We start from the raw sequence: 14,280 nt of genomic DNA, 5'->3' as shown, positions 1-14,280 counted from the left end.
TGTGTTGAAAGTATAAACTCTACTTGTTGTTTAGAACTTTACACTCTTGTTGAAGTGTTATAGGGTCTGAGATTGTGCGTTTGTTCTTTGTACTCCCAGTAGGTGTAGCTGTAGTCAACCGGAAGAGCACTGGACACAGCTACCAGAGACTTGAATCCTGTCCCTATTGTATCTTTGTCCAATCACAGATCATTTGAAAATGAGAATGATTCTGACCTCATGGGGTAGTTGAAGGGAGGTATGACAGGAAGTGCTCTCCATAATAAGTATGTTAGTGACTTTTTTCCCTTCTAGAAGTTTCTATTTCCTCAGTATAATACCTACAGCAGGTATACTGGAGACTGAGCCACTGGATTTGAAAACATTTTGTAAGGCTTAAAGCATGAAAATGGTATCTGTTAATATGTGAATAATTTCATTAATATAAGTAATGACCTAGCAATAGTTACAAGTGCATATATGTGTATATGTATTTACATTATGTAATGCCAAATGTTGTGACTATGTGTAGGTTGTTAAAGGAAGAAAGCAAAAGAAGACATTAATATAACTGGTGGTCATTGAGGGGGCTTCATAAGAAGTGGGATTGGAATGGAAATTTGAATCGAGGCAGTTATTGATTAGGAAGAGCAGTTTATACAAATGTGTATGTCCAAAAAATAAAAGGGAAAAGAAATGATATATTCAAGGAGTGCTAAGAAGACCATTCTTCTAGAGAGGGTGGTTTCTTGAAATGCCATTGGACACGGTAGATAGAAGAAAGTAAGTGTGGCCAAGACCACAAGAGATCTTACCTATCCTGTGAGAAAGAGAGAACCATTGTAAGTTTTAGAGCAGATAGTAACACTGTGTCACCATCACATCAATGTATTAGAATATATTTGTAGCAATTAACTTTGGTAACGAAAGTGTAAACAAAAATATAGATCAGCTCATTCTTTTTTCCTTTCACGACACATAGCTCAAATTTCCCATTTGGTGGTGATAACTACAATAAACTGTTTTAGATCTTTGTATTCTTGAAGTATTACATTACATGACTAGAAACCAGTAATTTTAGAATTTGACTCAAAATGTGTCCACAGCCTCCAGCATTGCTCCTTTCTGGGACTTCTTATCATGATAAACTAGAGAAAAGAAAATTTATAGTCAGTTTTCCATACCTCATGATATTGGATACTCCCATTGCCTTACTCTTGCTAGAGGTTACTTTTCCTGCACGTTTTCAATGTTAAGATGGTTATAATATCCTGTATAATTTATGCCTGCTTTTCATTGAAAGAAAGGAGATTTAAATAACATACAGTCATTAGCAATAAGTCAACAAATAACTTGATGACAGTGTATTCACTTTCAGTGTTGCCTTTTTGGAATTTCTTCTTACATTCCTTTTTACATTTCTCTACAGTATGGATGGAGCTGATCTGTGCTTTGAAATCGTAAAGCGAGCTGATGCTGGTTTTGTGTACAGTGAAGCTGTAGCCAGGTATGTATCTGTATCTAACTCCCCAGAGGTGGGCCACGGATGTGGCTCAGATGAGTGGTAGAGTACTTGCTTGCCTAGCATGCACAAGGAACTGGGTTCCGTTCCCAGTACTGCAAAAATAATAATAAAATGAGTCCACAGAAATAAAGTAGAGGAAAGTAATAATGAAGAAATCACCTGCTCTTCTAATGGATGGTGAGTGCACTGCTGCTCTTTGCTGCAAGGATCACAACTGTTTCAATATGCATTAGCAGAATCAAATAGTAACTCAAAGTGCAAACTACCAAACAATGAATTGGTCTATTTAAACATGGGTTTAGGGCTGGGGTTGTGGCTCGGTGGTAGAGCACTTGCCTAGCACGTGTGAGGCACTGGGTTCGATCCTCAGCACCACATAAAAATAAATAAATAAATAAATAAATAAATAAATAAATAAATAAATAAATCAAAGGTATTGTGTCCAACTACAACTAAAAAAACATTTAAAAAAAAAACCAGGGTGTACATTTTCACACCAGTACTGCTGTTTTTCCCATTTCTGATGCTTTTATACAAGGAGGGATTTGATAGCCCAGGAACCATGTGTAGAAATGAACTTGGGTTTCTTCAGTTTAATATTTGTTCTTTGATGCACCTCATTAGTTCTTCCTTTTGCCTTTAGTGATATCACATTGCTATGTGATCAGTTCATCTAAGGAAAAACACAAAGCAGTAAAAGAAACAACAAAAAAATCATTTTTCTACTGAATATATTTGCTTCAGGCCAGTGTATGGCAACTGTTGTTCTTAAATGGAGTTGTTATAAAGACCTAATGACTCAAGATAAGAAATAAATATGAAAAATCATGGATGCCAAGCAAGTACTGGGCCACTAGGTTATATATTTAAAGCAATACAGCTATCTGCTTTGGATATATTAGATCATATCATAATTACACTCCAGTGGGTTTCCTGCTTAAAACATGGTGTGGTGCAGTAGTGCATTCCTGTGATCCGGTGGCTGGGAGGCTGAGGCAAGGAGGATCAAGAGTTCAAAGCCAGCCTCAGCAACTCAATGAGACCCTGTATCTTAAATATAAATACACACACACACACACACACACACACATATATATGATCAAATTATGTATATGTATATGTGTGTGTGTGTGTGTGTGTATATATATATATATATATATATATATATATATATATAATTTAAAAAGGGCTGGAGATGTGGCTCAGTGGTTAAACGGCCCTGGATTCCATCCCCAATACCAATCAATCAATCAGTAAAACATGGAGTACAACATCCCAGCATCCCTCCTCAGTCACCAACCATAATATGTTGAAAGGTTCAAACCCACAAACCTATTAGGATTTATTAAAACCTTCTATCATTTGAGAAAGTTATATTAAATGATTACAACTTCCTCCTCCTACCATTCCTTTTATAATAATAGCATCATAGAAGGACATAGCTGGAAACAACTTAGAGACCATCCGAATACAACTTTGAACCCTACATGACTTGACTGTCTTCAGATTCATTGCCCTGAATCATCCTGTCTAGGGAGCAAGGACTCCAGTCTTAGAGATGGAGCAACCATGGCTATAGCACAGAGTAAAGAATATGCTCACTGTAGGAAAGCTGCTTTCCTACACTACTGGGGCTAGAGAGAAACAGCAAATGAAAGTTTATATATGTTAACTATAATTATTTCTTTAGATTCCTGATAACATGTTAAAACCAAAGCTAAATACCCTCTTTGTGTCATGCTCTTTTTAAGTCCCGGTTGCTATTGTTGGGCTCCTATCACAATTGTAAATTCATATTTTTTCTTGTACCTAAAAATTTTTTAAAAATTTCTCTAATACCAAAAATAGTCAATGCTATCCTGATTTTCTTGTGACCTAGCTGTAAATCACTTTATATGACAAAATGAAATTATCAGTCTTTTGCATATTAATGCTTATTTGGGTGGAGTTTTTTTGTGTTTGGGTTTTTTTTTTTTTTTTTTTTTTTTTTTTTTTTTTTTTTGGTACCAGGGATTGAACTCAGGGGCACTCCACCACTGAGCCACATCCCCAGCCCTTTTTCGTATTTTATTTAGAGGTAGAGTCTCACTAGTAGCTTAGGGCCTTGCTAAGTTATTGAGGCTGGCTTTGAATTCATGATCCTCTTTTCTCAAACTTCTGAGTCACTGGAATTACAGGCGTGCACCACCGTGCCTAGCATTTGTGTGTATTTTTAAGTAAGTTGAAGTAACTTGCCTTTGCTACTTTTTGCCAGGTGCAATGGCACATGCCTATAATCCCAGCAATTCAGGAGAATGAAGCAGGAGGATCACAAGTTTGAGGCCAGCCTCAGCAACTTAGTGAGGCCTTCAAGACTTTAGTGAGACTGCTTCAAAATAAAAAATGAAAAAGCCTGGGGATGTGGCCCAGTGGTGGAGTTCCCCTGGGTTAAGTACCCGCCCTCCAAAATCCTACTTGTCTATATTGCAATTTTCCAAGGGCAGCATAGCATAAGATAAAGAAAGCCAAAAATTCAGAATTGTGATTCTTTTAAAATGTTTTTCCTCAATGGAAGAAGATAATTTTTTTTTTCTTTTTTGAGCCATGGTAACCAGGATATCTGGCATATATGTTGATAGAGCTAATATTAAACCAGTATTACTTTTACTCTGTTCCCCAGTCATTTTTTCTTACCTTTTCTTAGCTTTCCCTTAACTTCAAGCCTCTCTTTTCCACTGGACTGGGCAGGATGATATCATGCAAAGGTGACATCATACAATGAAAGAATACTATGGTCTCTCCCAATATTGAGATTTATAGAAAGGGCAGATGCTTATATTTCAAAATGAAAGCCTGTTGACTTTTAAATCCATTTATATTTGCTGTTAAAACGGTGATTTTATGAAAGGAACTTTCCAGAATGGACCATAAAAGAGTAGCATTGAGACCACTAAGTGACATTGCTCAGAGAGAGATTTGGATACAATTTATTAAAAAAAAAAACAGGAGAGTATAATTTCTCATTTTTCTGAGTGTACAGGTTGCAGAATCACATTGGTTATGCAGTCACATATATACATATCTGATTCAAATGTATGATATGTCAAGATCATTGTATGGTCATGTGTAACTAATTAAAACAAATTTTTAAAAAAAGCAGGGGAGAGGGCCCAGACAGTATTATTAGGTATGTTCCCTATTGCAGATCATCAATGACCATGTAACAAGGGCACATGGTTCTTCCTTTTGTGTACAGTGTCTGGCCAGATGACTCCTTAACCTTCCTTTCTCCCTTCTGTTTCTGAGATTCATTGTTAGGAAATTCAGCTTTTATCAGTATTCTAGTGAGACCAACTGCAAGAAGACTCTGAGACACCAAGTAATGAAATTGCTAATGTTGTTTTTCCCCAACTGGCTGAGTTTCAAGAGGAGCAGCAAAGCATGGCATCAAATAAAAATCTGCTCAGCACTTAGTACAGCCCAATTAGTGATTACCTCTGTCCTTTCAGGGGTGATGAGTTGTGGAGTGAGCTAACATATGGAATCAGATTATCAAATCAAACTCTTGCAAATCAGAGAGATCTTTTTACCAAGTACCAAGCTTTACTGAATAATTTCAAGGATACAAGCAATCAAAAGGCTCAGCTGAAGCAGAAAGAGACCTGGGCTATCAAGGATAGCTCTCCACATCATTTCTTCCTGCATCAGTAATGCACCCTGGCCCAGAATAGATTCTCTATCCAAGGTTTGTGGGATTCTACATACACAGAGAAGCATTTCAATTATGAAACATCTCCGTTTTATACCCAAGAGAGATGGATAGCTTATGTGACATTCTCCAGGAAGCCATCTATGCCTCAAAAATCCCAGGTTCTATTTACCATAGATAATCTTAGCCAGGAACATTCTGTTAAGGACATTTCAGAGATAAGGTGTCTTCTGCATGGCAAATAGCATTAGTCTTTTTTACCCAGAGTTGACAAGAAGAGTAGACTGAGTCACCTCTCCTTTTCTTCCACCACTCCCCTAATAATGCCTACTTAAATAAATAGACTTATTTATTTATTAAATAATTATACTTATTTAATAAATAAATAGATTCACTTAAATAGATTGCTGGCCAGTTCTTTCCTTGCATGGAATTACCATCTTTCCTGATCCTTAGGGAAGGTGAACACAAACATATATATTGCTGAGTTTCTCTGTAAAGCAGGGACCATGATGCTTCATTAAACGAAGATTTGGGGGATTTTTTGTTTTTTTGGTTTTTTGTTTTTTTTTTTTTTTGGTTTTGGTTTTTGCTTTTTTTTATCCATGGATTGAACACATCCCCAGCTCTTTTTTATTTTATATTTTGAGACAGGGTCTCACTAAATTGCTGAAATTAGCTTTGAACTCATAATCCTCCTATCTCAGCCTCCTGAGCTGCTGGGATTACAGGTGTGTGCTACCATGCTTGGTTTAAATGCATTCTCATTTACAGTATTTTTAACTTAAGATGGGTTTATACAGCTTCAACCCCATCATAAGTCGAAGATCATTTGTACTCTTGGTCACACACTGTTGCTAATTGACCCTATTTCCACATTTTAATGACTTTTTTTAGAAATGTTAACTCCTTCTTTGTTCTTCACCTGTCCCCAGTGGAGGAATTTCAGCAGACTCCAGCTGCCCATGTGAGGGCTGAGACTTCCCAGGACATGGGCCTAGAACTAACCCTGCTTTGTTCAAGAGTGCCCCAACTAAAACCTGATTAGATTACAAAGAGAAATTGTAAACATAGGAGGCTCTTCCCTCTTTTGTCCTCAGAGGTAAATGGGAACAAGGCAGAATGTCCACTGTGGTGGCAGACAGAAGGCCCCACCCTTTGGTTAGAATCTTCCAGATAGTTTGTGCACAGCTTACTTAATAGCAATCCAGTGTAACTAAATAGAATTGAGTTTTAGAAGTTTTTTCATGTTTTACGTTTTAATCTTCAGTTTGCAGAGCAATTTTACTTATGAACTCTATGAAATTCTCTTGACCTGGCTTAGAAAATATAGAACATATTATTTCTTCATTAAGCTCATCATTCATGAGTCTGCCAACTTTTTTCATTAAGTTCACTTTCTTGTCTGCTCACATAAAGAAAATATGTCTATAGGCAGCTAAAATAAAGGTGGGAGTTATGAACTAGGGACTCTGTGTATTAAGTTTTAAAAATAAAAAATTTTTACAGCTTTAAATTTCTTTAATTTCTTTTGTTTTCTACAGCCATTACATGAGACAGATACTGGAAGCTCTACGCTACTGTCATGATAATAACATAATTCACAGAGATGTGAAGGTAAGTCATTCTTATCACTAATTTTAATTTTATGAAGAGAAATTGACATAGTAAATTATAATAACCAGAAATTTTTTAATACTTTCATAGAGAGCATCTTACATGTAATTTTATTTGAAAATAAAAAAGGTATTTAGCTGCTTTATATTGAGAAAGTCATTATACTGATTCTTAATAGGAACACCTTATAATTTCAGTTTCCTTCTTTTTATTAAAGATTGCATACAATCTAACATTTCATTATTCCTCTTTTGCCATTGTGTGAGAGAAAGAAATGAAAAATCCAACAAATAGGAAAAATGAAACTCCATCCTACAGTGAGTTAATTGAGGGGAAAATTAGAATTTGGTTAATGTAGTAAAAGTTAACCATACACTTACATTTTCATAATGTTGCAATGTAAAACAGTCAGCATTGCATTTTCTTTGCAGGTAGTTTTTAAACATAGTGTGAAATCATAATTATAGATGTAATATAGTTTGTACCCTTAGAACATAAGTATGATCATTATTCACTCTTTCTGCCCATTCCATCCTAGTATCAAGTTAATGAGAACTCTCAGTCCCTGGCTCTTTAACATTTTCAACCAAAATATAGAGGCAATCCAGAAAGGACCAGTGAGCCCTTCTCCTGGCCTCCAGCCCCTTCCAAGACTGAGATTCAACAGGGAGCCTCTTAGGTCTCTCCAGCTCTACTTTCAGACTCTTGATATTTTGTTGCTGGCCTCTCTCTAACCCCCAGCACCCAGAGACATGGTGCTTCTTCCTTCAACACATACTACTAAAGGCCTGGCTTCTTCAGTGTATTTTAAATGGCTAAAAAAAATTAAGTAGAGTTTATTTTAACAGAAATTCTTGTAGTTAAAAGCTGAGGTAAAACATGAGCAATTCCAGAACCAGCTAGTAGAATATTAAAACAGCAAATGAAAATCATTGGAGAATGTACAAAATACATATTAGTGTAAGTTAGTGTATAGTATCTTATTTGTTCTTTTCAAATATGGTGATAGGAAATTGATCCTGCTGTAAGAATGCAATACTGAACAAACCAATGGTTGCCTACCACTTTTATAAAAACAAATTTGTCAGTTATCTACAGAGTAAGGAGTATGGAAAGGTAAAGAGGGAAGGGAGTTATCAAATTTAATAGCATACTGTGTGATTCTTTTGCATTTAATGAGTATGAGAAGCTACATATAAAGTAAAATATATCTATGTATATTATAAAATATATTCAAAAAAATAATGTAATAGCATTGGGTTAGAACTGTTTCACTCAAGAGGCAATTTCGTTTTGCATGAATTCTGTTCTTGAAAGATAATTGTATCAGCAAGATGTAATAAATCATGATTGACAATGCACTCCACTGGAATACTTTCAATAACATAATCAGCTTTTGATTAGCCATGATATTTGCTATAATGACAACTCCAAACCAAATAAAATCCAAAAGTAGTTATATTTGACTTCTCCTTCTAATTTATATTCTGACTTATTTATTCAACAAATATTTGAGCACCTACTTCATACAGAATATTGTGCTTGGAGACCTAAAAGGATTATGGTCTCAGGAAGGAGATAAGGTAGTGTATCTTTCATCATCTACTGTAGATCAACACATACCAAAATTTGGTGACTTGAAACAACAACTGTCATTATCTACTCATGGTTCTGCATTTTGGGCAGAGTTCAGTGGGGACAGCTCAGTTCTGTTACCCATTGGCTAAGGCAGCATGGCTAGTTTCCACACAGGCTTCCCTCAGTTTTCTGGCATCTCAGCTGAGCAGACTAGAACAATGGGGAGCTAGACAGGCCCTCTTCATTGTCTCTCATTCTGTGAGTTCTCTTACTCTTTCCACATGGGCCCTTCTCCAGCAGGAGAGTGGCTCAGGGCTCCAAAAGAGCAAAAAGGAAAGTTGCCAGGCTTCTTGAAACCTGGGTCTGGAATTTGTACCCTGTCACATCCTCTGCATTCAATTAATTATCAGTCGTAAAAAAGGTCATCAAGTGCCAAATGCAGTAGCACACACATGTAATCCCAGTGACTATGGAGGCTGAGGCAAGAGGATTGCAAGCTTGAGGCCAGCCTCAGCAACTTAGCAAGGCCCCGAGCAACTTAGCAAAACTCTATCTCAAAATGAAAGAAAGAAAGGACTGGGAATGCAGTTTAGTGGTAGAACACCCCTGGGTTCAATCCCCCTTCCCCCAAAATGATCATAAGGCTAACCTGGGTTCAAGGGGAAGAAAAATAGATTCATCTTTTTAAAATGTCTTTACTAGTACATTGTAGTGGTACATAATACTTGGGTTCTTTTTGACTTAATCATACATGCATGGAATATAATGTGCTCCAGTTCAGTCCCTAGTACTTCTGCTTCCTCTCCCCTCCTCCCTCACTGACCCTCTTCTTCCACTGCTTTCATCTTTTGTTTGGAGTAGTGTGGATGTACACAAGAACAGAAGAACTTGTTGGTGGTCATCTTTATAAAAAGGCAAACTAATAATTATTATACAAGGTAGAGGGATTTCATGGAGGAGGTCATGTTGGAGCCTGGTCTTGAGTCATGGGGTTGTTACATGGAGACAAGAGGACATTTCATAGAGAAGGAACAGTGTGTGCAAAGACCTCAGTTTTGCATTGGATTATATTAGATTAGTTTATTATTTCTAAAGTACATGCCAAATAATTTTTAGGAAGCACCCAGAATCCTGCTGAGGAAGGAAAAAGAAGTCATTCTCAAACTGCAAATTAATAAGAAACACCTTTTTTTTAAGTCAGCAGGGAGACTCAACACAGAGTGCATATTAATGTTGGTATTCTTGATATTTCAGTACCTGGAATCTATACATTTTGCATAGGTAAATGGAATACTCACAATTTACTTAATCAGCAATGTTGAATTTTGGTGTATTTTCTTAAGACATTCATCTAAAAGATATTTACTGACAGCCTACTGTGTGGCAGGCACTGTACTAGGAGTTGGAAATTAGTCAATGAACAAAGCAGACAAAAATCACTGCCCTTCTGGAACTGACATTCTAGTTCAGAAGAGACAGACAATACTCATTGTTTGTTTGTTTTGGGTTTTGCAGTACTGGGGATCAAGTCTGGGGCCTCACACGTGCTAAACAAGGGCTCTACCCCCGAGCTACACTCCCAGCCCAAGACAACAATCAATAAGCACAAATAAGGAAACTATAGGGTAGGCTAGAATATGAAAAGGACTCAGGGAAATAAAAAAGAGGGGCCACAAGGCCAGGGAGTGTTAGAATAGGGACAATATGCCATCTGAGCAAGGACTTGAAGGAGGCAAGGGAGGGACTGAGCTGATATCTAAGAGGAGAATGTTCTAGGTAAAGATACAGCCAATGCAAAGGTGCCAAGACAGGAACTCAAGTAGCCCAGCAGAGGAACAGCAAGGAGCAGGTATAGCTGGGGCAAAATGAACAAAGGGGAGAGTAAAGAGGCCACAAACCTCCCCCTCCACCCTGCATCCCTCCCCAAGCCAACTTAGACCAGAGAGGTAGCAGTGGAAGTGGTTTAAACAAAAAAAAAAGCAGTTATATTCCAGATATATCTCAAAAGTTGTGTCAACAGGATTTACTAATATGACTTGGGTAATTTAGGTAAACTTAGTTTGATTGAGGACCTGGTTATGGAGGTATTCCCACATAGTGGTCATTGTAAACCTTTCCTAACAATGCATTTCTCTCTTTCCCATTCTCATAATTCTTACCATAAGAGTTAAAAGCATGCAGTTTCTCAAAGGTCCCACCATTATATTGATTAATAGTACTTTTTTCTTTACTTGGGCATTTCTTTTTGAAATGATCATACTTGAGTCTAAAAAGGATTGTTAGATTTGAGTGTACAGACCATGTGACCTGTAATGGAACCTGCTTGCTTTGGAGAAGCAATTTCACATGAAATTGCATTAAAAATATTGATAAGCCAGGTGTATGCCTTTATATTCCAGAGACTCCAGAGGCTGAGGCAAAAGAATCACAGGTTCAAGGCCAGACTCAGCTACTCAGTGAAATCCTGTCTCAAAATAAATTTTTAAAAAAATTAAGAGGGCTGGGGATGTGGTTCCGTGGTAAAGCTCCCCTGGGTTCAATCCCCAGGACCACATACAACAAAAAGTAATGGTACAATTCTTTGAAATTCAGGGAGACATGTCATCATAACATAAGTTCTCCCAACAGCCACACTAGTGACATTTGGGACCAGACACTTGTAGTGAAAGGCTATCCTGGGTATTGTAGCAAAACTTCTCAGCATCCAAGCCAATAGCATCTCCTCTCAGTTGTGACAACTGAATAAGTCTTTAGACCTTCCCAAATGTTCTCTGGGGCACAAAATTGCCCCTGGTTAAGACCCATTGTCATAATATTTCTCAGACATTAATTAAGGCATGCATGCAAATTTCCATTTTTTCTGTCATCTTCTTCCCTTAATTCTTTTTTTTCTTGTGAAAGGATGAGAAAATTTCCATTATGTTTTATTTTCTTCTTCTCATCCCTAAATTAAAAGAACTTTGGAGAAAATTTGCACAGTCGTCCAAGTAAATGCATCTGCTGGCTCCTTGCCTGCCTTTGCTGGCTCTGCTAAGCACACAGTTTGTGGAATTCTCTGGGCTCTCCTAACTCTTGCAGGCAGCCCCACAAGGCACCACCTGGATGTGCAGAACCTCAGCATTCCATAGGCCTTTCTGTCACTCTGACCTACTCAGGTGCAGTTTTAATAACTGAAGTTGAAGTGAAGCAGCTCCTCTGGGAGCACAACTGCTTGCTACACTGCTTTCTATTTTGAACGGGGCCTATGCCCAGAAGGTTGAGGTGCTCAGTTTCTAGTTTCAGAAATGTGGAAACTCACGGTGCACATACACTAGCCAGAGGCCTCCCGCCCAATTGTTTCTTGGTATGCTTCCTATAAATGGTTTTCCTCACAACATGTGTCAACACGCCTGGCTGCCCTTCACTCCCCTTCTGGTCTCAGTTCTCCTTTCACCTTCTGATGGCCTGACTTATAAATGCCTGTTCGTCATATAACACTGCTTGCCACGGCATTGCGGATTTCTTAAAGTATTCCTTCCTCTTGCCTTTGGTTGCTGACATTTCTTTGATATCTGTGACCATGACTCCCCAAAGTCCTTCATATTATATAAAATAAATTTTTCTCATTATAACCCAAACTTACTTCTTTTATTCCTTATGATAAGAAGCACACTGTTGGGGCTGGGGAAATAGCTCATTTGGTAGAGTGCTTGCCTTGCATGCACAAGGCCCTGGGTTTGGGGGAAAAAAAGCACACTGTTAATCCTCAGGCATTACTTCTGTAAGATTGTTGAATATGATGTGGGCTTTCGGTTTGAATACAGTTTTAATATTTATCTTGCATCTCTAACTCCTATGTATGCTTTTTATCCTCCCATCTACCCTTCTAAATGCCAAAACTCCTTGATTTATGGGAGGAAAGGGATAAATGTTTTTCTTGTTAGAAGTGGCTCATTTCACTGCTTCTCTCCTGAACCAGGGGTGGTATCATGTGGCCAAAGAGGTTTTTCTGCCAGGTGTAAAAACCTTTCTAGCTATAGGAACTCTCTCCAATGATATCAATTCCATTGGAATTTGGGGACCATCAGAGGAAGGTCCCAAGCATTACGCTGCATAATTGAAATGCTTAACAAATTACCAATGTCCCTTTTGTGTTCCCTTTATGATTTGCCAGCAAGCTTCTCTTTCCGTGGTCTTCACATGTTTACTTATAACAGCTTCCACCCTTGCAATCTGCAAAGCAGGGGATAGGCCAAGAGTCCTCACCAAATTAGAACCAGATGAGCCATCTTCCTCTTCCACCCACAAAGGACAAACTCACTTCCAGGTTGGGTAATTATCCTGAATTTTGTTTATATAGTCTTAATGGTTTGTGTTCCTGATTAATAGTTTGAAATCTGCTTTAATGAGAGTATGTATATAGGAAGAATGAAAGGGGAAATAAACATGTCTGTTTCCTACTTAAAAGAAAATCCTGTTGACCTGTAAGTCAAAATTCAGGATTTTTGAAATCCCAAATTTGTGGTTGACTACAACTCACAAACAAGTTAAAAATATCATTTTTCTGAAATCCAAACTTTAAAATTGGAGTAAATTTGGAAAAGGATTTTTTATATAAAACATACACTGTGACATTAAATAGCCAATTTTTCAATTCCATTTAAACAAAAAAACTCAACATGGTTTACAATCTGCTGTTTAGGGAAGCATCTGTGGTATAAAGATAAACATGATCATAAAAAATTCAAAATAAAAAATGATTATAATATGTAAGCTCAGTATATAGTTCAATACATGGCATTTTCTATCAGAATGAATAATTTGAAATATCTAAGTGAATCCCACCATTGTGTACATCCACAATGCAGTCCTAATTAGAATAAGATAGCTCATGCTTGTATAATTTTATCAAAATGGAATCTTGTCATGTATAACTAAAAAGGACCAATGAAAAAAAATAAGTAACTCAGAGAAATTGTGCTGCCTTTTTAAATGTAAGAAACTCTACTGTTTTTGTTTTTTTAACTTTCTTGTAGTTGTAGATGGACAGAATGCCTTTGTTTTTTATGTGGTGCTGAGGATCAAACCCAGTGCCTCACGTATGCTCAGCAAGCCCTCTACCACTGAGCTACAGCCCCAGCCCAGGAAACTCTACTTTGATAACATCTTTTATTTAAAGTAGTGGGTAGATTATCTATAAAGTGATTTTTTAAAATTATTTTTAGAAGCTACATATTTTTTAAACTCCTAAGTACAGTGAACTTTAATATAGTATAGTGTCAGATGAAAATTACTGATCATCTCAGTTCCTCTTATTGCTTATTATAACTGTGGAAAATTCTGGGCATCTCAGGAACTTTTGTGGTGGACTTTGAGTTATTCTGATTCACATGTCTAGAAAGTCACTAGAATGGACACCTCCATTTACAGCCAGCATACACTTAGGATTTCCAGGTCTTCTCTGTCTCTGAAAATTACTGAACCAGAAATCCGATGGCTACTATAAAAGACTAGATACATTCTGTTAAATACTGAAAGCTGGAATATGTTCAGACTTTTCTCTGAACATTTTAATCTCTCAGTTAAACACTGAAATAAAAAGGAAAACAAATATTTACTTTTTTATTATTGGTTTTTAATGAAAATCAACAAAAGTGTCAGAACCACCTCTAATGATTTTAAACATGGCTCTTAGAGAATCTATACAGTGAATTGTTTCTACAGTTGTAATTCAGGAACAAAACACGCTATGAAATTAAAGACTTGGAAGTATCATGTGAACTTACTTTAAACTTCTCCTTGATCACTGAAGGAATTACCATGTGGAGAAAAAAGTTAATCTTTAAGCAGTTTCTAACAAAGTAGTAAGTTACAGTTAATGGGTGAATTTGTTCAACTGTTTTCGTTTGGTTCT

General features: G+C 37.0%; 1 protein-coding gene across 5 annotated transcripts in view; it reads left to right on the top strand.

Annotated features, from left to right (window-relative positions):
* The window catches only part of Cask (calcium/calmodulin dependent serine protein kinase), a 348,936-nt gene that overhangs the window by 162,352 nt on the left and 172,304 nt on the right, over nt 1-14,280 (top strand). For all 5 annotated transcript variants that reach the window (XM_077106548.1, XM_077106546.1, XM_077106547.1 and 2 more), the window contains 2 exons: nt 1,409-1,486; nt 6,737-6,809. In XM_077106548.1, the coding sequence (XP_076962663.1) occupies nt 1,409-1,486; nt 6,737-6,809 (151 nt within the window). The remainder of the gene's footprint in view (nt 1-1,408; nt 1,487-6,736; nt 6,810-14,280) is intronic.

The sequence above is a fragment of the Callospermophilus lateralis genome, chromosome X (genome assembly GCF_048772815.1).
Source record: "Callospermophilus lateralis isolate mCalLat2 chromosome X, mCalLat2.hap1, whole genome shotgun sequence".
Lineage (NCBI taxonomy): Eukaryota > Metazoa > Chordata > Mammalia > Rodentia > Sciuridae > Callospermophilus > Callospermophilus lateralis.
This window is presented reverse-complemented; position numbering and strand designations above follow the sequence as displayed.